The following is a 27,334-nucleotide window of genomic DNA, read 5'->3' on the forward strand; positions in this document are numbered from 1 at the left end:
GAAATGGGAAACAGGTGAAATGCTGTGTGGTTTTGAAAGCCAAAATGGCTATGGAAGAACAGAATGTTGAACGTGTAGGTTGGTTGTTTAATGCTGCATTTTCTATGACACCCGTTCTGGTGTTTTATTATCATAATCCTATATGGGTGAATTTTCTCTCACATGTTAATTACGTAAGCTTGCATGGTTTCATAACACAGAAAGTCCTTTTTCTCCTTCATAATTTTTAAGCGGTTCTGTTGTACACCTCAGACAATGACCGAGGCATTGTAATTTGATATAAGTGTTGTTAAACAAAAAGATTTACCCCAGAAATGTAAGCTGCACCAAATCCTTCTGTTACCAAACATAATATATTGTTCTTGTCTGTTTTTGTTTACAGGATTCTGAGTAATAATAAAATAACAGAGTTGAAGAATGGTTCCTTCTCTGGATTACACCTTCTTGAAAGACTGTAAGCACTTCTTAAAAAGCTATTTTCACTTTAAAAATTAAGTTATATTCTGTTTATATTTCATTAATAATTCTGGGAACAAATGTCTTAAGAAATCTGTTCTTACTTTATTATGATGTGGGTTTTTTGTGATTGAAGAGGTAACATAGTTGAGCATTCATGAATGTGAAAGTCATTTAACAGCATAAAGCGATAATCTCACCTGGATGTGAGATTAGGGCAGTTTTAGTGGGAAGTTCACTGGAATGCCATGGTGACCGCGTTTGCTTTTTTGTTGTTGGTCTCATAATATGAAAACTTATGTTGCAAAGAAAATGATTTCTTTAATTTACTTATGAAGTTTCACATCCTTTATCAAACAACTGTAAAGTATATTTGTAGGGGAAGCAGATGTATTAGAGCTTCTAAAAGAAAGTAGAGTAATTTTAAATTTGTTGACATTTATTTTAAGAGTTTTGCTGCTTATTCTACAACTTTGGTATATACCGAATGTATGGAGGGGTGTGAATTGAGAGTGAGGCTGATGGGAGTATCTTCTTGGACACCTTTTGCTTCCTGCTTTCACTTTTCCTTTCAGATGATTTATCACTGATGGGATAAGCAGCAGCACTGTAGCTTCTGTTACAGTCAGCTTTTTTTCCAGCTGGTAGAAGGTCAGGATTGGCAGGTTGATCTACCTGGGAGCAAGCAGAAACTTTAGAGATAAGGATTTTTCTAGGCCATTTGACTGGGAAAGCAGCCAGTTTCATAATCATCTTGCAACATCTAGGAAGAGTTCCAAACGCCTTTTGGCTTCAGGGGATTAAAAGTATTTTATTCTTCCTCTAAAACTTGAAAGCTGCAATCCCGGTCACCTGGCCTAAATAAATTCAAATGCTTCCTCCATTCCATCCCCCACATGCCAAAAGAAAGATTTATCTTCTGCACTGGCAGATGAACTTTATTGTAGAAATAAGCCATTGTGCCAAAGAAGGAAGGTTATCAGCTGTGATGGCATTCTAGATCTTTACACATAATTTTGGCATCCTTGCTTAGGTAATAAAGGCATCTGCTGACAGTTGTTATTTGTTGTAACTCGTTACAATTTTCAGACAGGAAATACTTGAAAATCTAATTAGATTGAGATGATAATTTTAGTTTGCTCTATGAATACAAATCTTAATTTTCTTTAAAGTCGTAAGAACCCAGCTTGCTTCCATTTAATTCCTGTCATTTATAAGGATTTTCTAGATTATTTTAATATCTTTCTTTTCATGAAAAGGAAAAGGAAGCAGTAAGGCAGGTATCATGTTTTGAGCATTTGAAGTGACCTGGGATAGCAGTATTTTAGATGGTATGGTGGTCTCATCTGAATGAGTGACACACTTTATGTACACTGGTGTAGGAGTTAATACACTAGCAAGTGATTATTAATGGCCATGTGTCTTCGTCATAAAGGAGAAACAACTGAATAACAGTAAGCAGGTAAAAAGATTTTAACTGCTCTAAGTTGTAATTAAAGTGTCTACACAAAAAGATGTTAAGTATTTTAATCTCCATGGACTTTGTTAATGCTGTGTTTTGCTATGAATTGCCTGCTGTTTAAATGTTGTAGTAGCTTCTTGCACAACTAATTTGTGACAGATAATTTTTCATCTAGTAGATACTTGACTTTATATTGCATTAGTCAAAGTCCAGCAACTTAGAAGCAAACTGCTGTCTTCTGTCTGGAAGCCAGCTAATGCTGCCTCTTGATTTTTGTGAGGATAAGAAGATGACTTTATGTATTTGTAAAGTACTAGTTTTCATTGTATGTGAAGGAGAAAGGAGGAAGAGGCAGGCATGGAATTCAGTAAGATATTTAGGGAGCAGAAGAGGGTTTGATATTTATCAAACTGTAAATAATGACAGTCTTTTTAGATTGTGGTAATAAACCTTTGAAAAGGGAAAATATGCAATATGGAGTGTTATTTGTAGAGAGTCTAATTTTTTTCTGCCCTTTTTACAGCACAAATCTACAGATATATAGGTGCCTTGAGTAAAAATAGGAGCATTTAATACTTTTCCAGACAGTAACAGTTTCTGATTTTAATTTTTGTTGTGATACTGCAGTAGAGCATGTGAAAAGATAGACCTGAGTTCCTCTAGTGGTGTACCTGAACTTTTTGGGTTTTTTTAGAAGTCTTGACAAGTGAATGGAGAGTATTGGTGTTTCTTACTTGAATATTAACGAGCAGAGAAACAGTTCTCTGAATATTCAGGAACATATTTTCTGGTCTAACTTTAGTTCTGGTTTTGCTTCTGGAAGCTCCATCTCTTTGTTAGCTGTGGCTCTTTAAGGACAATACAGAGTGTTAGGCTAACAAAATATTTATTTTCCTCATCCTCACCTGTTTTTCAGGTAATTTCTGAAAGACGAATGGTGAGGGGAGCAGGAAATATACTTCTAGTCTGCTGAAAAATCTGTGCTGCGAAATGGAATGCTTTGGAGTATTCTGAACTGTTGGAAATATAGAAATTATTTGAAGGAAACAAAAAGGTTTTCTGGTCTAGGTTTTAGCTTTTCTTTAGTTTGCCTAAGTGTGGTAGTCTCAAACATTTTTCTTTCTTATTTTTGCATTACATTTTCAAGAAATTGTGACTCTTGTAGTTCATCCGTGCCACAGATAATGTGATGGAGTAGGCAAGACAGCAAAACAAAGTGATCTAATTTACTATTGATTTATTTAGATGCAAGGGGATGTTAAAAGCATATGTAAGAACTTATTAAAAATTCAAGAGATGATTTTTAATAACAGCTTTTTAATTTCCATTTGTAAAGTGTCCAAGTTTCAGAACTGTCATCTCTTTTGTAGTTCCTTATGCACCTGGACACTCAAGTTGCTTTTTATTCTTGTATTATTCTGATATTATCAAAATTAGTGATAGATCTAAGTCAGTTTTCCTTTTCTAGAGAGAGTTATTTGAACCTAGTGAAACAGCTCCAGCAGCACTTGAGTCTAACATACAATTTGAATATGGTGACCTGAAAGTAGAATTCTACATCTGAGACTCACATGCAATAAAGTATTGTGCTTTCAGTTATCGATAGTTTTGGAGGTACCCTAAATATTTGGTACATTGATGGTGAAAACTCTAAAAATAGCCTGCTGTGTTTTAGGGGGGAAGTTTATGTATGTATAGGGTAGAATTTAAATCGTACTAAGTGAATGATGAGAAAAGATAAAAATTGTTTAATTATTCATAAGCATTTGTTGGATCTGTTTGAATAAAATCTGTACTTCATAGGGCTGTAGGAGGGATAGGCTATGTCATGTTTAACCTCTTCTTGTCATTTCTTACTTAGTTGTCTTCCCCCATTTGCTTTTTGAAAAGGCATTTTGTATAGTAAGAATCCATGGTAGCTTATGTATTTCTTGTCTGACATTCATTTTCAAATTCTGTTCAGGAAGAAAAGATAGTTTATCCAATGGTAGTGGAGAGAGCTAAATAATGTTTACATGTCAGTATGTATACATATGCATTTTTTGGTGCCTGCAGGATGCTTTAGTAATAATTCAGACAATCTTCATTGTGCTGAGACAGAAAGCCGTAAATTATAAGTAAGATGTATAAATACATAAGTAGTTTTTAAGTATGTATACATGCACTGAAACATTTAATTATAAATTCTAATGAAATGAAAGGATTTTGTTTGTTACGTGGCAAACCATAGTTAAATTTAAATATTCTTTCATTAAGATTTTTTTCTTATCTTAACAAGATAACATTAGGTGCGGTTGTCAGGCTCTTAAAAATATTTTTGCTTGTTGATAAGTTGCTATTTGCTCACTTAGTCATGGATTTGAAGAAGAGCTGTTCCAATTGGACATAAGAAAATTCTTCATAATGAGAATGGCTAAATACTTAGAGATTTGGGTGATGTGATGGGTGAAATCTGCATCCTTCGAGGTTTGCAGGACTTCAGTGGATACAACAGCAGGGCAGTTGGTCTGATTTACTTGTGCTTTGAGGCAGAAGTTGGACTACATGTCCTCATCACATCCCCTAAATACAAAGTTTTTCAACTGTCGTAATCTCAGTTACTCACTCTCCCTGATAAATACAGGGGCATCATCATCTGCAGTGTTATTTAGATTTAAGAGAAAACTATTTTTTTTTTTTTTTTTTTAGGTGCTCAGTGTAAGATTGCTCTATTGCGTGGCTTGTGGGTTTTTTTTTTTGTAGCAGTATTTTTAGTTGCTAGATGAAAGATGTAGTTACTGTAAGATAAAAGGTGTACTGATGGCGTAGAGCTTGGGGTGTTGTAATATTACCCTAACTGAACCTTCTTGTAATGGATTTCTTTTGCACAGATTTTCTTTTATTTGGACAAACAAATACCTATAACTATATCCTCTTGGTTGAGCTTTGCCAAAGAAAAATTATTGAGATCGGTGGCTGAGACGATTAAATTCCCATTGTTAAAACTCACCAATTTGTAGCTATGTATTTGTAAGTGTTAAAAACAACAAAAACTTTGAAGCCAAACACAATTTTCAGAGACTGTCTTTTCCACCTCTCTTTTCGTGAGAATCTTATCAGTCTGTTGGCTTAGCTGCAGCTGTCATTTCTTCATTTAGAAACTGTCCCAGATACTGGAGTCCTGGCAGTTGCACCAGCCTGTGTATCAACATCATCTACTGTTTCTGAAGAGCTGCCAGACATGTCAGCACTGTGTTAATTTTGAGATCTTTAAATATCTTTTATTTCACAGTTTTCATCTGCTAATACTTTTTGATAGATGAATACGTAGCTACTACTTATTAATGACTGCCACTGAGAGCAGGGGGAAAACCTCAGAGACTCCCCAAGTGTTTTGGTTGCAGGTTGAGAAAATGTGAACACTTGGGGCATCTAGGCTGTGTTTTAAAAATTACTTAAGCATGGTGGTTCATTAACACTTTGCGATCTTATTTACAAAATACAGAATATACATTGATTTTTATGAAAACATGAACATTGTTGGCATTTCTTTTTAAAAATAATATATTAATTCTAGTGTAATCATCCTTCTGGAACTGATATTAATACCTACTAAGGGGAAGGGAAAAAGCAAAAGAATTACATAAAGAATAGACTAGTCATTTTTTATCAACTAATCTGACAAAACATATAAAGAGGTTGTGTAAGTAGTAAAACTCTTGCTTTTAATTTAAAAATTAGATTTTTTTTTTTTTTTTCCACTGAAGCAATGGTTTTAAGAAAGAAGTGTATCAGGGAGTATGCTTTGAATTTAACTAATTAAATAAAACATCACTGATAATCTAGACTAGTGGACTTCCAAGGCATGTTGTCAAGCTTTTTCTTCCTAAGTGTTTTTCAACAGTAAGATTTTAAGTGGGAGTTATGTGATTTTAAACTGAAATTTAAAATATGAATAAGTATCATTTTTCTTCCCTGTCCCAAAGACTGATGGTGAGTGACAAATAACATTTAGTATTTTCAGATTTGTCATGGTCTTGGTATTGGGCCAAAAGAGGCTTCAAAACTCCACAATTCTTCAGTTTCCTGATACTGCTTTGGAAGTAGTTGGCAGTCCCTGCCACTGTACAGGGCAAGAAAATAAAGTTGAGATAAGATAAGTTTGTCATAGTTTTATTTAGAATTAATTTACTGTACGGCAAGGTAAATTTAAAGTATTTAAAATATTTCAAGTATTGAAAATGGTTATTAGTCATAGCATTGAAGTGGATTCATGTGCCATGACACTGTCTGTTGTACCGTGATTTGTTAAGGTGGCTGTAGGAAATGCTATTGTGAAATCTTGGGATGGATTTATATTTTCACTCATGCGTATCTGTGTGATGGTAGATGTAATCCTCTTGTACAATTCTCTTTCAGGCAGAATTATTAATGTTGTGGTAGATGTAGGAGGTTTTTTTTTTCCTTATCCTTGCTTACTAAAATGTTGCTTTTAATTGAGATTACTGATTTTCTTTTAAAATGCAGAACGTTCACATATTACCAAGGAATGAGAATTTTTTCTTGTAGAAATAAGTGCCTGCGAAGCTTCAGGATAACAGTGCAGTAAAAAAATCTTGGATTAATAAGGACGTAGAAATAATTTTAACATTCATGCGGCGATAAAGTTTGTTCAAAGCTGTGTAGATGCTGGCAGATGCTTTCTGTGACCTTTCAAATTAAGCTGTATCTGCAAAATATCTTGAGTTACAAGTCAATACTCCTATGTTACTTGTACAACGAATAAAGCAGTTTAATGACATAGTTACTATACATTTCTCCTTGCAGTCTCCTATTCTATAGATCTAAGATTTAAAAATCTGTGCTGTTTTTCCACCAGCTGTATTTGGAATTCAGGCAGGGCTTTTTTTTTGGTGTCAGTAACACTAGTGCACTAGTGGAAACTTTCAATGTTGTGTCTTCGGTGTATTTTTAGAATCTTGTTTGGCTTCTTTTGGTAGATGCTGGGGACTGCTAAAGTATTTAAAATTGGGTAGGCTGAGGAATACAGCCTACCTACACAGTTTTGTGTAATGAGCAAATGTTACCCCTAAGCAGCTGTAACCTATTTGGACACTGTGGCCAAGTATCTTTGACTCTTTACCCTTTCATGTGATAGGAACTAATAGAATATTTAAAGGAATACACGTGTTATTTAGATTCTTCTTTCTAGTTAAAATACAGATTTTCAAATTTTGAAAGATATTATGTTAGAGAAAGTAGAAATGTATCGTATGGCTTTTTTTGGCAGTTTTCAAACGAGTTGAGACAAGTTAAGTGTATCTTCATGCATGTATATCTGTTTTAAAGAGTAGTTTATAGTAAATATTATGTCTTAATTTTTCTCCACAGGGACCTTAAGAACAACCTTATTAGTACTATAGATCCAGGAGCTTTTCTGGGGCTTTCGTCTCTGAAAAGACTGTAAGTAGCACATCTAGCTAGTCAGTTTAAACAGAACAAACAAAACAAGCCTGGGAGTAGAATAAGTCTTAGGTTTTGGCAACATAGAGAGCAAAGTTTTTATATATTTCATATATTTAAAGCTGAATATGTATGTGCTGTTCAACTTTATACATGCACACATAGATGTATGTATAAAACAAAGTCTGCTCTCAGTCTTATGACTCAAGAACATCCTCTGCTTGTGGCTTGGCAGTCTCGCTTGTTCTTCCTGGCAGTCTCTTGTATTCTTCCTCCCTTTTTGTATTTTGGTGACTTGAAACATCACTGGGTAGATGTTCATTCAGAGGTTTGATGCCATCAAGTCTTGCTTTCTTAAATGTTAAACTCGTGATTTTTTTTTTTTTTCCCCAAAGGTCATAGTGGAACATTGAGTCCCTTGCTATTAATACTACAGTGAAGTTACAAAGTTACAGGACTGTTAACACTGCTTTATTGAAGATTGTGCCAACATTCCCATTAACACATTTTTGGGGGATTTATACCTTGGCTGTAAAAATTCAGTCCTAGATAAAGCTTTAAAAACAAGACCTCAGCATGCTGGCTTTTAAAAATTTTCTTTAAATATTCTTCAGATTTTCAGCCTTTGAGTCTTAAGTGATTTCATTGACATCCCCACATTTAGTCAGTATACAGCTTTCCTTCTTAAATTTTTTGTAGTGTGTATGTTCATTTGTCACTGATCATATGATCTATCTCACTTAAAAGGAAATTTTGCTGGTAGTTGCACTTTTGAAAACCTTAAAACTAAAACTGAAGGACCAATTCTGGACCATTACTACTTGCAAGGTTAATTTTCATTTGTTTAAGAATTTTTGGCAATTTGATTTAAGACCTAAATTGTAAAATATATCGTATTTATTTATGTAAGTATAAATACAGAGGTGGTCCTATTTATGAAGAATAAATGCATGGTGTAGGCCTCTCTGACGTCAAAAAATTAAGTGACGTAGTGCATGTGATGAACACAGTGTGCAAATATGAAAATTTTTAGTGATATAAACCGAGACTGTTCTAAGGGGGTTTACTGGTAAAGGCTAGGCTTTTTTAACTGCACATGGGCAAACTATTATTACTCCAGAAATGGAATAAGGACTCTGTGTGCATGTGTGTACACCCATAGAACAGTACCTTTTGGATTTTAAGGACTACATGTATATATGGAACAATGTGTTACTCATGAATTTTAGTTTAAATACTTCTGTTTGTGGACTGTGTATCATTTGGAAATAAAACAGTTTATTCTGAATTTTGCTTTTTTGTATTTATAGAGACTTAACTAATAACAGAATTGGCTGCCTGAATGCAGATATATTTAGAGGACTTGTAAATCTTATTAGATTGTAAGTATAACTTGTATACAATTTTACTTCTTAAGTTTTAGCCTCATGTAAGTGAACATTCTTTGTTTCAGTGCGAGTAGTTTGTTCTTTGCTTGGAAGACACACAGTGCAGCTGTGATTGTGGGTTGTTACTCAGTAACAAGCTTAAAAAAGAAAAGGGCATCGGGGGCAACCAAAACTGTACTGCTCAGTGTTTTGTCTGCTTTACATCCTTTTTCCAGTTTCCTAGAAGGTATGGAAGGGGGAGAGTAGCAGACTGTAGAAAACATTTTCCCTAGAAAAATATTTCAGGGTTATAGAATCTTTTAATATCTGTGTCCTCTACCATAGCATCAGTCTGGTTGTTTTGCTTGCTTTCTTACATTTTTGTAGTTCTTCATTACTTCAAGAAAATAACATGTAAGGTTATGGAATGTTTCTTTTCTCTGGTTGTTAGCTTCTTATGCAGTGATTTTACTGATATAGGGAAAGTGGGATGTATAATATTTCTAAAAATATTTGGCTAGATTAAAACTTCTTACAGCATGTTAATGGCAACGCATCGATTCACTGTGAACAACAAAGTTAATTTTAAGCTTCTTGAAATGAATGTTCAACGTGTGCTAGTTGTTGCTTTAAATAAAGTCTTTTCTTACAATCCTTGTTCCCAGGCTTAAAATTCTTCAGCTAAGAAAGGAGCATTGGGGAACAGTTTCTTTTGCGATTTTTTTGCTAGGCTATCAGACCTGATTATTATTCTTAGAGTCTTGTGAACTATGACAGTATTGTAAAAGTATCTCGTAGGCTTTAAAATAATGTTATCTTGAAGAGGGATGTTTATTATTATTATTTTAAATTTCAAATGTCAGTTGCTTGAGCATGAGTTCGAATCACGATACTTTAATTTCTTAGGAACCTTTCTGGAAATCTGTTTTCTACACTTACACAGGGAACATTTGATCATCTTGGTTCACTAAAGGCTCTGTAAGTACTTGTTGCATCTTATCTTAATTTGCATGATTATTTGTGTTCTTAACAATAACAAAAACATTTTATAGACACTTACTTTTACTACAGTTTAGCGTTTTTACTTTTAAACCTTGTAGTAGTGGTTTCTTTATCTGGATAAGCACATGGGAGCTATATGTGCAGATATTTAGGTGCTTATATAACTTCTTTCGAAAGATACTCAGTATTTGTTACATAGTCCTGAGAACGAAGCTATACTAGCATCTGGGCTTCTGAAGGTTTTTTTTCTGTATTCAATAAATAGCAGTTTACACCTTTTTAACAAAGGGAAAAAGTACTTTTAAGGAATATTTTAGTTCTTGAAGAATAGTATAGTTTTGTTACATGTAACAGTGGATACATCTCAACCTCGTGTTATTTTCCTCTCTTTTAATTTCTTGAGAGTTGTAATCTTCTGTCAGGAAGAAAGTAAATGGGGAGAAAAAATATCAGTGCTGATGATTAGCTTGCATTTTTGCCTGGTAGTCATTACAGTTGGCTCACTCTACTGGGACTTTCTCAAAAGCTCTGACTTGTGGCTTTGACACCTAGTTAATTTCTTGTTTGTAAAGGCAAATGTTTCTTTCCCTCCTCCAGCATCTTCTAATTGTTCATAAGTTGTTGTTCCTGGTATTTTAGTTGTGTACATAAAGGTTGCTGTCCAAGAATGTTACATGTCAGACAAGAGAACCTGGATATAACTATTGCCATTAAAAATGTGTGTGTCTGGAGGAATTCTTGTGAGTAAAGGCCAAATAGAATTTTGCAGGAATGTTGATTTAGTGTTTGAAGCGTTCTGCCTGTGAGTTCGAGTTATCCTCTAGACATTTGCAAAAAGAAAAATAAATTATGTCTTCACTAGAGGTAAAAAACAGTGTAGACACAGGGACACATTTTGGTAATTTTTTGACTGTTTCTAAATAAAGTATTTGTGTTCTCCTTTAATGTAGCTGACTACAAGATAAATCTGTGGGGGAATTGGTATGTCTTTTTAGTAGAAAGTATTATTCAGAGAAGACTGTGAATCAATGAAAAGCCTTATATGATTTTCATATAAAGCAAAATAAAACTGTCATTAAAATTGTGTGAATTGTGTCTCTGAAAAGAGAATTAGGTGAGAAGCTATTTTTATCTTTCTTTTGATTTTACTGTCAAAGCACTGGATTGCTAAAATGAAGCAATAAAGTGTGTGCATAAGTTATGGTGATACACATTCAAGCAATTCTTTGTTATTGCTCACTTAGATGTTGTCAACTCCCTCGATGAAAGAAATTACTAGAAATTTTTTCATGTGCAGGTATTAGATGTTCCTCATGTTTCTGGAGAAGATTCCATTTCTCAGGGGCCATGTACTTTTATTTTTCAGACTATAGCTTGCAGAGGATGAGAGTATCTTCCAATACGTAGTGGTAGCCAACTCTGCTGTATTCTGGGGTTTGACTGCTTGTTGTCTGTGTGTCTGTGATGATGAGAGGCATCGCACAGCTGTTGTCAAGCTTTCAGACCTTTGAGTGTTGCATTTTGTCACTGTAAATACCTATTTTGTGTTGCAGAGAATTTCAGACTGATTATCTTCTTTGTGATTGCAACATACTGTGGATGCACCAGTGGTTAAAAGAAAGAAATATAACTGTACGTGAAACTAAATGTGCCTATCCCAAGTCACTTCAGTCACAGATGGTGACTGGGGTTAAGCAAGAGCTTCTGACCTGTGGTAAGCACTCCTGACAACTGATACTTTCTAATGCACTCTGTATTCTCTGAATATTAGTGAACTGCCTTTTTTTCTCTGTTTTGTTTCCCTGAAATTCAGCACTTATATGATAGTAATAGTGATTCTTTTTCAAAGGCTGGTTTTTAGTTGTAATTCAGTGTCATTTGCTTTTGGAAATAAATAATAAAGAAATTGGTGAATTTGGATGTTAGTTTGTAGAAACTAAGGATGAGTAGTACCTTTTGGAGATAAACTCCTTTTGCCTCCTAATCCATGTTTTTTCAAGCATTTTTACCTAAATTTCACAAGACGAAGCAGAAACAGATAGTTGTGGGTTTTATTTTATTTTATTTTATTTTATTTTATTTTATTTTATTTTATTTTATTTTATTTTATTTTATTTTATTTTATTTTATTTTATTTTATTTTATTTTATTTTATTTTATTTTATTTTATTTTATTTTATTTTATTTTATTTTATTTTATTTTATTTTATTTTATTTTATTTTTTATTTTATTTTATTTTATTTTTTATTTTATTTTATTTTATTTTTTATTTTATTTATTTTATTTATTTTTTTTTATTTTTTTTATTTTTTTTATTTTATTTTTTTTTATTTTATTTTATTTTTTATTTTATTTTTTATTTTCCCCAAAGTCTAGCTATCTGGTTTCAGATGTGCAAATTATTCCAAGCTCAAGTTTTTGAATTTGAAAGATCTTCATTTTCTGCCTTACTCTCCTTCGTGGTGATTCTGTTGTTGTTTAGTCAACTTCTTGTGGTGAAGACGACACGATCAACTTCCTTAACTTCTTTGTTGTATTGTAGTTATTCCATCTGTCGAAATAATATAACGTATGTGTTTGTGATTTTGAAATATTTATAGTGAGAAATTGTGAAGAAATAAAAGGCATATACTTTTCAAGTTTATGTTTTTCAGTCTCTGATGTGGCCTGACAAAAGATTTTCAAAAGTATTACACTAAAGGAATACACATTTTGAAAAATAATGTAATGAGAATTTGTATTTTTCAATATCAGATGCATTGAATGTAGTTTTTATATAAAATCTTGGAAGATGCAGTTTACAAGGAGGTTATATCAATAATTGATACTCAGTGTATTTTTCTTCTCTCTTGAAAACAGTTTCTTGCTATTAATTTTGCTTTTATTTCTTGGATTCTAGAACCGCCACTTGAATTACCATCTTTCTATATGACTCCATCTCACCGTCAAGTTGTCTTTGAAGGAGATAGTCTACCCTTCCAATGTATGGCTTCATATATTGATCAAGACATGCAAGTCTTGTGGTATCAGGATGGAAAGATAGTGGAAACTGATGAGTCCCAGGGTATTTTTGTTGAAAAAAATATGATTCATAACTGCTCACTGATTGCAAGGTGAATCCATAACGAGAAAATCTATTTCCCACTCCTTGTTTTCTGCTCTAATTTATTGACTATTTCCATAACCAATGAGGCCCTCTTGATCCTTGCTGAGTGAACACCTGTAGACAGAAACATCCCAAGTGGAGAAGTACTCTAATTTCACACATCTCCTTAATCACCCTGGTTTGGTCACTGTTGCTGACAATCAAGTTTGAGGTGGAGGTCTAAATATTTTATTAATTTAACCTAGCTGCTTAAAACAGGGTTAGCTAGAGCAGGTTGCCCAGGACTGTTGCAGTTGGGTTTTAATTAACTGCAAGGATTACCCAATGCAGTTCATGTAAAACATCTTTGCGGTAGGATACGTTTGTTCTCTTGGAACATGAAAATGATGGAAACAAGGTGTTTAGGTAAGCTACTCATGGATTCTTTCCTCTTCCTTTTGAGCACACCACAGTTATGAGTGATCTCCAGCAGAGATCTATAATTATAATTAGTTTGCCTGCAGCAGATTTTTGACTCATTCAGCATCTACAGACTGGTTATATATCCTGTAATTGCATTAGTAAATTAGGGCTTCTAACTTTATCACAAATGATGCATTTAGGAAGTTATTTTAGTTTGGCCTTTCTGGGACAACTATAAAAATTTTGTGTTGAGCAATGATAATGCTTGGGGAATTTGGACTTCTCATCTCTTCTTTCTGAAGTGAAGGAACTTTTTGTCATGGCTGTTATTGTTCTTTCCTACCTTGGCAGAATTGAGAGCTAGAAGAAGAGAGTAAATATTTCTCTGTTAAGTACAGTACATTGATTCATAGATATTTCTGGTTTTGTAAGATCACTCGCAGTTGTATGTAACTGGTATTTTCTTCCATTGTCTTTCTGTACCTTATTAATCTTTTGGTAAAAACTTATGTAAATTTTATTGGAAGACTGTTGGGTTTTATTTGTTTATTTTATCTTTGCAGTGCACTGACCATCTCAAATATTCAGGCTGGCTCCACAGGAAACTGGGGTTGCCATGTACAAACCAGACGTGGGAATAACACAAGGACGGTCGACATTGTGGTGTTAGAAAGTTCTGCGCAGTACTGCCCTCCAGAGAGGGTTGTGAACAATAAAGGGGATTTCAGGTTGGTAACCTCTTTTTTTTTTTCTTTTTTTTTTTTTTTTCTCAGAGAAAAGTCCATTTAATTTTGTTTTTAATAAAGATATTATGCTTTAAAGGCACCTGTGTGGGTTTGTTTATAAATGGTGTGTAACAGATTTTTAACTGTTCTAAATTAGTATGTTTTGAAAGAAGGGCACACAACTGTACTATGAAATGTTAAACTTTGAGACTGGTAACTTGCATCTTTGGAAGACATGGAAAATAATCTATGATATTTGAAATATAAAAATGAAATTATTGGAATAGAGTAAAACTTTTACAAGATCTGTGAGTTAGCTGGATCACATACTGAGGAGGGGGTTTCCACCAGGTTATCATTCTGGTTTAAAAAAACCACCTGCTCCTGTACAACAAAACCACTATATAAGAAACATGTAATATATGTGGGATTTTGTTTTGGTTTGGTTGTTTTTGTTTTTTTTTTTTTCTCTCTCCTGTAAGTATTAGAGTAAATGGTATGAATGGTGTTTCCTTTTAATGCATATTGGGACTGCAGTGGTAGCTCTATTCCATTGTATTGGATATTGCAGAGTATTCTATCTTTTTGTTCTTACCTCTTCACCTGTTTTCCCTTTTCTGGTCTTTCTGCTGCTGGTCACTCTAACAACACGTTACTCCTGGAGGTGCCAGCTGTAACAGATAGCTTCTGTATAGATTCTCTATATGTAAGGTAATTCCCTTTATAACTACTCTGTGTTGTACCTCTCTGCAGTAGCTCCTACTGAGAATTAGCGTATGTCATAGCGTATGTTTTCACTACAGTTTGTAGGATTTCTTAATGTTGTAGTAACTGCTTTTACCCAGTCATTTATTTTCACTTTTCTTAGCTGCTTGGCTATGTTGATCTTCTGCTTGATCTTTTGTTTGCATTTATAAAATTTTCTTCCTTTCCCTGTGTACATTAGAGTTCTTTAAAGTTGTAATCTTTCTGTACAGCTAATCTAAGACCATAAATCTTTTTTTTTAAGAAATGAGAAGCGAGTTAAAGCATGTTTCTGGGACATAGCTCTTGCAGGCAGAGGAGGCAAGCTTTCAAGTGCAGAAGGTCTTTTCCAGTTGTAGCAAAAATTCAGGTATAGAACAAAAGCTCTCAGCCAGGGCTGAGTTCACCTTCTGTATGTTCATCAGCTGGACAATTTGAGAAAGGGGAGCTGGTGTCTGAGTATGAGGAACTATTAGTAAGGGAAGTGCTGCACAGAGGCAGTTTGGAACTACTGAAGAGCTTCACTTTCACATTGTAAGGAAAAAAGAAACTTTGTGCATATCCTCTTTTTACACTGCGGTGCTTTCAACTGCAGGGATGAGCATTACATTAGAAAATGAGAACTTCCAGCTTAAGATAAAAGGTGAAGAAAGTCAAACAGATGCATGCTGTATTCATCAAAGAACACGTCTATTTAAATCAGTTATGCATTTTTTAAATGATACTAGTGTGAATCGTTCTTCTTTGATTTGCCATTAGAGGTGAAAACAGATGGTAAAGGCTTATTTCAAAGTGTTTTCCATTAAATTAACCTGTGCTGTTCAGTGACTGTTCAGTGTAATAGGATTTACCCCCTCTGGAATTCAGTAGAAAGAAATAAGATTTCAGGAAATGTTCAGCTTATCAAGAAGTTCACTATGTCTGGGTTCACTATAACAGACTTCCATTTGTAGTTTAGGTAGTGTAATAATAAAGAGTAATTTTTCACCTTTGAGACCATATGGAAATAAGGCTTTGACTAGTGAGAAAATGGTTCTGAGCAGATGGCTGTAAATGATCCTAGGTGAATTTGATTTTATAGTTTTTTAGTTGGAACTGGTTAGTCATTTTAGCTTGGAAGCTGTTTCAAAAGTGGCATCTAGATTTTTATCCCTTCAGAGATGGGATAGCAAAGCGTAGCGAAGGAGGATGTTTGTCTTTAGTGTCTTTGGCTCAGTAATAGTAGTTTAGCATGATTTTATAAAGATTAGGCAAAAAGTGTCATCATCACAGAATATGTTTCTTTTTTTAATTTAGATATTCTTTTAAGCCTTACTCAGAAATATCTCTATGTTACAATCAATGATTAAACTGAAAATACAGTTTGCATGTTGAAATGTACCCTAATTCTTCTGCTTCAGTAAATCCTTCAGCTGTTGTGTTTACAAAAATTTTATGCTGGTAGTTGATGGCATTCTTTCTTAAATATAAGAATTATCCTTTTGAAAACTGTTACTCCCTGAGTGTAATTAATCTTAAAGCTCCAGCTGTCATGCCGAATTTAGAAAATTACTGAGATGTAATATGAAAAAAATATTAGACTACCTGTAAGCTAATGAAATTATGATATAAAAACTCATTGTAACTGAAACTTATTGTTGGTTTAAAGAAATGAATGCTTTCAAAACATAATTAATATGCATGAAGGGAAGGATTCTTTTATAATCCTCATGGACTGGCTTTTTTTTCCTGAAACGAAATTATAGTACTTAAATGTAAATGAACCATCTTTTCCACCACAGCTGTCTACTCTCATGTATATGTGATAAATTTTGAACACCTAATTATAAGCAGTGATGAAATAAGAGAGTTAATAGAGTCCAAATTTGTACTTCTGCTAGCAGTTGGGTAAACTGTGAAAGATGTTGAAGCTTAGGCTGACAAGAAATTAAGAATGCAGCCAAACTTTTGTAGCCCTTGTTTTCATTATGAGAATTTCATGTCGTTAGTCACCTTTCGAGCCCTGGTGGAGGAATGTGCTTTCTGAATTCTTGGAAAATGGAGAGCACCTCATCTGGTCATCGCGTACAGGTACTGGGAGGAAACGGTTCATGACTGAGAATGGTCCAGGTTAACCTTCATTAGTAAAAACAGGGAATAAGGGAAGTGTAGTTACAGCTGGAATCGGTTCTCCCGTCTAATTCGCTGTTGGGCTGTAAAGAAACTTGTACCTGCACCATGGGTGTTGTGAACGGGAGAGGAAAGAGGATGAGGGACACTGCTCCCCACAAAGCGCTTCTGTTAGTGACACTCTGCGTTCGTGTTGGTTTTGTGTATACAAAATTATGGCAGAAAGTTGGGAGTTTTAAGTTGCTCATCTTTTGTGTCTGGTTAGTGGAAAGCCTTCTAAATTGTTAGAGGAATAATATATCAGTTTTATTAGGAAAATGTTTCTGTACATACCTGATTTGTTATAAAGGCAGCACAGATTATATGACTGTCTAGTATTACTAGTATTCTTTTGATAAGATCATGGTAAAAGACGATAAAATGCTGTACAGGGAGATGAGTGAGAAGTAAATACAGCAGAAATAAGGGGACAGTAATAAAAGGGAAAGAGACAGATGAAAAAGGGACAAGGGGCGAGAAGACAAGGGAGAGAAGGCAAAATAGACTTGTGATTATCTAGTTGTCTTTGAAGTAGTGTTTAATACTGGAACCGTCACTTTTTTCCATTTGATGGCTACAGAATTTCTAGAAGATACATGTAGCTTAGAAATTATACTTATTTAAAAATATACTAATTAAAGCTCTTCTGAAAGGCTTATTTTTCATTTGAGTCCTAGTGTTTCAATCTGGTTTCTCTTTTTCTAATTCTTCTAGGTGTGAACAGTGAGGAAAGGAATGGCACGTGCCATTTTTCAGTGAAAATATTTGTTTTGGAGGTTGTGTCATACAGCATCTGTCAGGACTACAGAGTTTTAATTATGATAAGGCTATGTGGCACTCAGTCTGTACACTGATACATTCAGTCACAACTGAGCTGACCACACTTCAAGTTAGAAGTGCTTCGGAAAAATACTACTTTTAGAAAATAGTCTGTATAGAGAGAGGCCGGTATCCTTTTCAAGTGGAATCTTTGATCTAGAAACTTAATACAAAAATTTCAGTGTTGATAAAATTGCTTTGGAAATGATGCTTTGGACTCCAGTGTCAGTGTTTGTGGGAACCTGACTTTATTCTGGAAGCTGAGGTTTGAGTGTATTATGCAAGGTATTTGGACGCCCTGCAGGTCTTCTAACAGCTGTGCCAGCTAATTTATTAGTTGTCCTCATCTGCCTGTTTTCTTTTCGGCCTCATTCTTGGAAGGCTCATTATGCATTCAAGAAGTGGGAAAAGAGAAGTAGCTCATCTTTGTCCTTGTCCTTTTCCTAGTCTGTGTTGATCAGACTTCATTTTAATTGTCCATACAGACATTTCAGAGACTTAAATAAGTTTACATGAATTGTATCCTCTTAGGCCTTCTTCCCTTCACAGCAGATTCATAACTTGCTCTGTCCTTGATCAGAGTTGGCCAGACATGATCTAAAGTGATGATTTTTTAGCTTGCTAGGGTGCATGGAATGTTGCACTGAGGTCACTACTAGGATTGCAAAAATTCACATAGGCTGTTGTGATTTTTCTAAGGGAGATTTTTGTCCTTTCTGATGGGTTTTCTTCTTTATGAGAGAAAAGATGGTAAATAATATACATCACTGTTGCAGACCCCATATTTGTTCTTTGAATTAATTTACGTTCTCTAAAATGCCTGTATGTGACTCCTGGCATTTAAAAACTGAGCTAATCTTATTTTTTTCTTTTCTTTCTCTTAACCACCTCCATTGCCACCAATTCTGATATAAGCTTTCCTTTCTGATAGAGGTTGAATGGTGACACTTGCATTAATTTCTTGAAGTGGCTGCTGAGGCTCTGAATAAAAGTCTATATGTATTTGCTAGGCCGGGTGAATCTGCTATGATACCCAAATTATCTTCTGTGTCTTCTGGAATTCAGGTAGTACTATAATAATAAGTCTCCATTTCTTAACTAAATGATGTCACTAGAATATGGAGAACCGATTTGTAATGTTAAAGATGTTATAAAAGCTAGTAGAACTTAAACCTTTTTTTACTATCTTAAGGGACTAAAATTTAAGCCTTTGTTTTCTATTTGGTTTGTTGTAATTATTGTTTAGCCTTTGCCCTTAGATTCCTTACTGACTTTGAATTCTCTTATGGTCGTTGCCATGACTTGTGCATTTTAAGGATGCCATCAGCAGCAATCTTGGAGTTGCTTGTTGCCCAAACCTAAGTAATCTTTGTCAAAATGGCCTGAAGACAGACCCTTTCTTTCTTTACTGAACATACCAAAATTGTTCTGTTTGAGCTGATTAGGAATTAGTAGGAATTTGAGACAGAGAGAACTTTTAGTATACCCCAAAAGGTTAATCACTTGCATCATTTAATATAATTGAAAAGTGTAGCCTTTTGCCTTAGCCTGTCCCTGGAGTGATTCTCTTCTTGGAGAAAGAACTGTGATAAACCCCAGTGTCTTCAGTAAGAAGTTACTTAACCGATGAATAAGGAAGGAAAATGGGGCTGATTTGTTTAATTTCTCTGCTTTCACAATATTAGTTAAATTTTAATTTCCTGAAATGGAATATTTTTCAAGGGATTTACTCCATCTTCCTCCAAACACAGAAAGTTATTTTTTGTTTTTTGTTTTTTTTTCAAATATAGATATGTTCTGAGCATCTCTTAATTTAGATGATAGTAGGGACTAAACGGCTATTTAATGAAATGTAGTCCAGGTATAAAAGCAAACTTTAAATCACTGTGTAATCTAACAGAATATTTTTGTTTGACCACTTCAATTTTTGGAGATGACTGCTTTGTGCAAGGCCCTTTAAAATACTTAAAACTGAGAAAAAGTATGTTAGCTCTAAAGCCTATTCAAGGAGCTTGACTTAATTATGGTACAGAAAGCCTGGGATGATCAAATGAAGCCATCCTTTGCCCTCAGTTTTAGTTAAACCTTACCTGTTGGGCTGTTGGATTTGAGATACTTATCTAAATTGTGGAATGCTCTGTATGCTCTCTGCTTTAAAACTTTAAATATTAGCGTTCTGAATGATAAAATACTGCTTATGTGTATCCTAACGGGAGAGTGCCAGAAGCAGGGGCAGGCAGACGGGTGGTTTTCCTTGTCCCTGTCCTCTCTTCCCGGCACTGCAATCTAATTCAGGCATGGTTTCCTTTGAATCAGTTCTGATCTCGTGAATGATCAGTCCACGACAGGTGTATTGCATTTTGATTTTCTGTATTCATTCATTCTTTCATTTTTATCTGTATATGTTTATACAGAGAAAATATGCAGTAAAATCCTAGAGGAGGAAGCTGATAGAATAAGTTTTCTTCAAAAGTGCTTAGTTCCACATAACTGGAGTGAAGGGAATTGTTTTCTACTTAACATCATAAATGCTTTTGTTTCCCATTTATTCCCGTTTGGTTGTAGTACTGCTACTGTTTATTAATTGCTGTAAGAGTAGTCTTCTGTTCATATCTGCAGTTTACTATTGATACCAATACAGTCATTTGAAAGTTACGTTGGTGCATGTGAACCGGGCAAACAGAAAGCTTGCAGGGCTTTCTACAATGTTTTTAACTGTTTTTATAGTGTTAATACAAAAATTTTCATGAAGTAGTCAAGGTATTTTTATAAAAAATTGTAAACGATTTTTAGTAATTTTATGAGCACCTTTTTCTCTCCATCTGCACCCTCACGAAAGAATTCAAAAAAAGCATGCTAGGATTAGAACTCATTTTGTTAATAATACACAAATATGAACAGCTTGAAAATACTGAAGGCGAGCCAAGGTGGCCCTTTAAATAGTTTAGAGATGCTTAGTTTTGAGTGTCTCTTTATTTCATGCTGTAGTGCTTAATCCTTTTATTTACTTGTCATGTAAATTTGTCTAATTTTTTTTGCTTTTGCTTTTGACTCCCCAGGTGGCCTAGAACATTGGCAGGCATCACAGCCTACCTGCTGTGTACGCGTTACTCCGCTGGCAGTGGGATATATCCTGGCAACTCGCAAGATGAGAGAAGAGCCTGGCGCAGGTGCGACAGGGGAGGGTACTGGGCAGAAGAGGACTACTCCAGGTGCCAGTATGCAAATGATGTGACTCGAGTTCTTTATATGTTCAATCAGGTAATTTGTGCATTTCTATGATATCAAATTATTTAATGAAAATAGAAACTCAAAAGTCCTTTTTTTTTTTTTTTAAGCTGGTAATACTGGTGGTCTAGATGAATTATGATGAATGCATGCCTCTGAGTACAACACTAGAACTTGTAGGTTTATGTTAAAAGTTTGGGTTAATATCTGGTTTGAGTGCTTTCAAATTGAAAGTGCAAGGAAAATGTTATTCTTTGGTGTACTTGTGTGAAGTATAAGAGAATGGTACTTGTCACGGGTTTTTTTTGTCAACTAGATGCCCTGTCCTGCACACAAGCTATAGAGAAACAAGGCAGGCTGAGGCTGTAATGGAGAACAGCTATTTTCATTATGATCATAGAGAATAGTAAAGCTCTGCTCTACGTCTGTTGCTGTAAACCTCTAATGGACTTGATGAGGCTGATGAGAGTTAACTAGTGAAAGCAGTGAGTATTAACTAGGCGTCTGTAATCTGCTAGTACTCACCAGGATACAATAGAGTATTCTAGATTTTCAGTGTAGCTATGAAACAAACCTTTTCAGCTCCTAACTCCTTCTGAAGCTTGTCCCTAGTTAATGCATGCTTTCACAAACACTGTTCTGCAGTGATGTACCCACCCTTATATGTAAAAATACTCCGGAAACTTTGAACCTCTGGTTTAAGGTTGATGTTGTCCAGTACAGCGAGCACCTCCGCCAGCTCCCTCAGGACCCTTGGGTGGATCCCATCCAGCCCTGGAGACTTGTGCGTGTTCAAGTGGTGTAGCAGGGGTGAGGGTCACACTGGTATCTTCAGAAAGGCAGCAGAAGAATTTCCATGTGTGAGGTAGATAACTTCCTGTTATCTGCTTAAAAATACATGCGCACAGGCATGCTACACTGAAAGAGAGATCTCAAATTAATTTTCTCAAATGGAGAAGTTGGCATGTTCTGGTTTTAGGACTTGATTTTACTCAGTAGAGCCTTCCCCTTTTTCTGTGTAGTAGGTCTGGAATTTTTAGCAGAATTCTGCACAGGCTTTGATTATCTCTTTGAGAGTAACATTAAATGTAATATTATAAGCATCTTTAGAGCCTTTGAGCACAAAAGTAGTTGACCTGTTTTGAATATTAGAACTCTGCCAAGCAATTGAAATCAATTAGAGGTCTAAGTTTAAAATGGAGTGAAATCTTTGTAGCATTTATACACAAAAATTTATATTACACTGTTCTTGTTTGCATATTGTACAGATATAGTTTTAGCTGTAAAGAAATTCACGTTTAAAGAAATTATGCAGAATATCTGAATTGGAAAGTTTACTTCAGTTCTTATTATGACTTTGAACTTTATTTATACTTTAAATGCATGGCTTTGTGTTTTCAAAAAAAATAATCTTCCATTCATTGCATTCAAATCTATGTACAAGTGCTAAGACCAGCACGGACAAATATGTGGTTGTGCTTATGTGGCACATTGCAAATCCAGTAGGGCGGCCTAGATATCTGTACACCAAAAATGGAGAGACAGAACATCTCTAGTTTGGATTATCACGGATAAACAGCATCTGAACACGAGCTGATAACACTTGCACAGCTTTCCACTGTACTACGTGATGTTCCCTGCTAGCTCAGGCATGTTGATGTTGCATTTCAGGAATGAAGCAATGAACTTGGTCATAGAGTTGACCTGTCTTGTGATGTGGTTTTTTTTTTTTTTTTTTTTTTTTTTGGTGTGTGTGTATGTGTTCCATTCCAAATGAGTTCTGTAATTATATAATCAAGAGTGAATGCTACAGCAGTGATGTGTTTTAATTTCTTTTGGCTTCCCTTGCTATAAAATGCCATATTTTAGGAGCTTTGTGTTTTCATGCCTAGGCTTTGGTATAAAGGAAGGTAAGAATTTGACAGTACTGTCTTTTGCTCCTTTTCTTGGTGCAACAACTCTTCCCCTTCTAGGACAACAGGATAGAGCCCAGTTTCTGGCTGTTGGTACAAATGCTGGTTCTCTGGCTTGTAGGAAATGTTCTTCGTAACAGATAAGGTGGTAGTCCCTGGCTACTTAAAACACTGTGATCCCTGTGGGAATTGCTATCCTCTTTGGGAAAATTCTTATTTATTAATTGCTGAAGCATTGCCTCTATCTTGTACTTAATTTTCACTTCAAAATGCTTATGTTTGTTCTCTGTGTAGATGCCGCTCAACCTTACTAATGCAGTGGCAACAGCAAGACAGCTCTTGGCTTACACTGTTGAAGCAGCAAATTTTTCTGATAAGATGGATGTTATTTTTGTGGCTGAAATGATAGAGAAATTTGGAAGGTTTGCTGAAAAATATAAAGAGGTAACTGCATAATTTGCCATCACTTTAAAGTAATCTGTCCTTAAGTATTCTGAGCGGTGAAACCTTCTCAACGTTAGATGCAGGTACTGAGTTAGTGGATTATCAGTTTCTATTCCATGTTTTTGTTTGTTTAGTAGGTCCCTGAAGTTGCTGACCCATGGTCACAGACTTTGCATTCGTGCTGAGATGATCCAGCATTCACTGGACCTGTAATGTGAGTAACACCTCTGGTCAGCACTGGAGCAGGGAGATAGGTACAGTAAGTCTGTTTTTATTTAATATGGAGTGGGTCACACAGGTTTTCATTGAAGTTTTTCTTATGTAAAAATACAAATAATGAAAGCCTCAGAGATCCTCTCAATAATGAATAAAACAAGACTTATCTTCTCCCCTCCTACCATGGTAGGCTGTCTTTATTCAGTATTGAGCTGTATCTGTAAGGTTTTCAGTATTCCTATATCTTGCAGGATATGAGATAAGACATTAAAATAAAATCTTAGAGAATGCTCATTGTTGGGGAGAAAAGTGTGAGTGGTTGAGTAGTCCCACCAGTGGGTAGGAACTCTCTGTTTCACTGCTGAACAGAGGTTATATTGATCTCACTGTACAGTCCATGTTGGGAAGTTGGAGACCACAGCACCTCAATTATAAACTTGCACAAACAAAAAGACAAATTTTCGCTGTCCACCCTCAGCAAACCATAAATGCTTGTTCTAAATTCTTCGCAGAAATCCTTGGAGAATTTTAAGGCTAAATCTCCTTTTTACAGTCATGCCTTATATTTTTTGTGTGTGTATTTTGGAATTATACGAGCAGTTCATTAAATGGCTGGTTTTGTACCCAGTTAAAAATAGAACCATGTTTTAGATTGCTGCTTGATTTGTTACATTATAAGGATATTCTCAACTGTGATTTATTGACTGTGGAGTGATACAATCTGGCATTACTTTGCCATTTCTGAAGGTAATAGATGATATGAAAAAAATAAAGTCAAATTCATAGGTAGTTTTGATCTTAAACAATGTATTTTTTATCTTAATTGGTTTGATTTTAAGTCAACCTTTGATTTGCTGGTATATCCCATGATAATGAATGTAATTTCATTTAATATTTTTAAGTACCTCTAGTTAAGACTTAGTTATTTCTTATTAAGATATTAATCTACAAACCTTTTCTTGACACTGTATTCACTTATACCATCTTACTGTCAGTTCTTTAGTTTGTGTTTCCGTGGCTATTCTGAAAGATAAAAACTATAAATTATAAAAAGCATTTAATAAATTTTTCATGTCAGAAGAAATAAACTGAAGGCAAATGTTCAGGAGGGTCTTAGGAGATTGTCTTAAGTTAGAACACAGTTGGAAAAACTTCTGTGTACTTTGGTAAGCAGGAGATAGAATAATGTGTAATATTTTTAAAAGTATGAAACAACTTAAGTATTGTGACTTTAGGGTCTTAATACTGTTAATTTACTGTAAAACCATCTTTTGATGTGTAAAACATGTTAGAATTTTTCAAGTAGTAATAAGTCATATGAAGATCTTCAATTTATTTAACTTTGATTTGGTTTTGAGGATTTAATGAAAAGGGCTGCAACCTGCAAATGCTGCTTGAGGCTCTGTGTTAGCTGTTGAGAATGTTTGCTGATTTGTAGCTTCTGTCCTTAAAACTGACAGTTCCTAAAACAATCAATATCTTTATATTCCCGTTCTTGCCTTTATATTAGACAATTTTTAAAAAGAACAACAAACTACTATGTTATCTCCTTATTAGTAATATTTTGAAAGAAAATTGGGAAGCATGGATAGTAAAGGAGATGTCTTTCCAACCCCACCCTCTCTCTATGCAGAAAATTCCAGTCCCTAAATTTAGGCACTGTGAATTGCATTTCAGTCAATTCAGCTAGAAAGTACACACACCTCCACTTTTGGCCAGTATTTGTCACTTTCTTAAATGTTGTAAAAATCTGGTGTAGGTCAGTGTTGTCAATGTAGGTGCTTGTTAATTTTGACAGAGTTGTGGCCTAAATAAATGAAATCCCTTTATATTAATAGTTTGCCTGTCACACAGAAGACAGGGCAGGGATTGTGAGCATAAACTTACAACAATGTAATTGGTGGTTTGAAAGCAGCTCTGGTACCTCTGGGTATTTGCTATCTCTATCATGTATAACCTGCAACATAGAACAGTTCATGCAGTATTAAAGGCAAGCAAGGAAGCAGTCAAAGAAAAGGCAGGCATAGTGAGAGGAAGAAAAGCACGAGGGTTGCATGCTATTTTTTGCCTGTATTACTCTTTTCTTATTGTCTTCCCTCATACATGCAAACTGTACTATTGTTGATTTTTATAATAGTTTATTTTAGGTTTAAAGTTGATTATAAATTGTCCTTTTAACTAGTACAGTAGAATGTGGAGTATTACACTTCGTTTTTAATGAAATATCTGTATTTGTCTTCTAAATATAATGTAAGCAGGCAAAAATTAGGTTGGCATAACATTTTTATTGAATGGAGGTAAATGTCTCTAAGTATTTCAGTATCTCAACATGACAAGTGGTGATTGAAACAGGAACAGCCAATTTTCTTTTGCTTTTTGTGCTGACAAGTTGCTTTATATTTTCTGATAATGATCCTACTTGACAAATACTTTGAAAGATATAAACTAATCATTTCTTTTCCCTGTTAGCTTGGTGATGTGATGGTGGACATAGCAAGTAATATTATGCTAGCTGATGAACGTGTTTTGTGGATGGCACAAAGGGAAGCCAAGGCTTGCACTAGAATTGTACAGTGTCTACAGAAAATTGCTATGTATCGGCTTGCAAATGGAGCTCAAGTTTATTCTACTGTAAGTACAAATTTATTTATTTAGAAGACATTTTGCTGGCTCTGGAGTTTCAATAGCTTTTTATTTTTCTTAATAGATGTTGTCATTATCTGAAATGCCTACCATTTCTGTAGGGAGAAGAGAAATAACTCTGAACAGATTTGTCTCTGCTGGATAAACAGAAACGGTTTTCTGGGTGGTATTAGCGTTGTTTTGTTTGTTTGGTTGGTGTTGGTTGGTTGCTTGTGGGTGGGTTTTTTGTGTGGGTGTTTTGGTTTGTTTTTTTTTTTTTTTTTTTCTTTCTATTAAGGCAAAGAATCCATTTAAGATTATTTATTATTCTTCTTGTGAAGTGTAAAATTATTTAATGTTTGACTTTTGTCATCACAGTACTCTCCAAACATTGCTCTTGAGGCTTATGTAATAAAAGCTGCTGGTTTCACTGGGATGACATGCACCGTATTTCAGAAAGTGGCTACATCAGACCGTACAGGACTCAGTGATTATGGGAGAAGAGATCCAGATGGAAGTCTAGATAAACAATTAAGCTTTAAGTGCAATGTTTCAAATACGCTGTCAAGTCTGGCTCTAAAGGTCGGATACTCATTGTTTCACTACTGTCGTAATATCTTAGATATGAATCATTTAGAAAGCAAGCTTATATTATTAACTTTTAAAGTAGCATTTTTACGTAAACCAGAATGGCTGTGACAAAAGAAAGTGACAAAGGATAATAAAGTTTGATTGTAGAATATCTTTTTTAATGGACACAATTTTTAATGAGTGGGTGTGGTTTTCTTTATTAAAACTTCTTAAGTTGAAAGATGCTTTCATATCTTTTCATAAGTGTGGAAATTGAAGTACTCCCTACTTCATAATGATACCCGGCTTCATTTTGCTGTATATTCACCTTCATTATGTATTAAATCAGGTATTACCAGTCTCCTTAAAGATCTGAAATACTCTGCTTAGTGATACTGTAATTAAGCATGAAGTAGAAAATAGACCTGAAAGGTTAGGTTGATTTACATGTATATGTGCATGTGCGTGCACACACACACACACACATATATATATATATATATGTGGGTGTGTATGGAATGGAAACTCTTCCTCATATTCTATAGAAGTATTTTTTTCAGTTACATTCCATAATATACCAGTTTGCTTTTATCACTTCATTTGTCTGAACATCACTGCAGGGTGTATATTTGAAATTATATTTATGCAATTCTGTGAAATCACATGC

At 34.7% G+C, this 27,334-nt stretch overlaps 1 protein-coding gene across 1 annotated transcript in view; it reads left to right on the forward strand.

The window, feature by feature from the left end:
• The window catches only part of ADGRA3 (adhesion G protein-coupled receptor A3), a 57,093-nt gene that overhangs the window by 15,350 nt on the left and 14,409 nt on the right, over window positions 1–27,334 (forward strand). Inside the window, exons 2-12 of the mRNA XM_082050531.1 lie at window positions 383–454; window positions 7,289–7,360; window positions 8,671–8,742; window positions 9,634–9,705; window positions 11,283–11,443; window positions 12,630–12,843; window positions 13,802–13,966; window positions 20,734–20,935; window positions 23,110–23,259; window positions 25,945–26,106; window positions 26,476–26,679. Of these exons, the coding sequence (XP_081906657.1) occupies window positions 383–454; window positions 7,289–7,360; window positions 8,671–8,742; window positions 9,634–9,705; window positions 11,283–11,443; window positions 12,630–12,843; window positions 13,802–13,966; window positions 20,734–20,935; window positions 23,110–23,259; window positions 25,945–26,106; window positions 26,476–26,679 (1,546 nt within the window). The remainder of the gene's footprint in view (window positions 1–382; window positions 455–7,288; window positions 7,361–8,670; window positions 8,743–9,633; window positions 9,706–11,282; window positions 11,444–12,629; window positions 12,844–13,801; window positions 13,967–20,733; window positions 20,936–23,109; window positions 23,260–25,944; window positions 26,107–26,475; window positions 26,680–27,334) is intronic.

Source organism: Streptopelia decaocto (assembly GCF_964273445.1).
Source record: "Streptopelia decaocto genome assembly, chromosome: 4".
Taxonomy (NCBI): Eukaryota; Metazoa; Chordata; class Aves; order Columbiformes; family Columbidae; genus Streptopelia; species Streptopelia decaocto.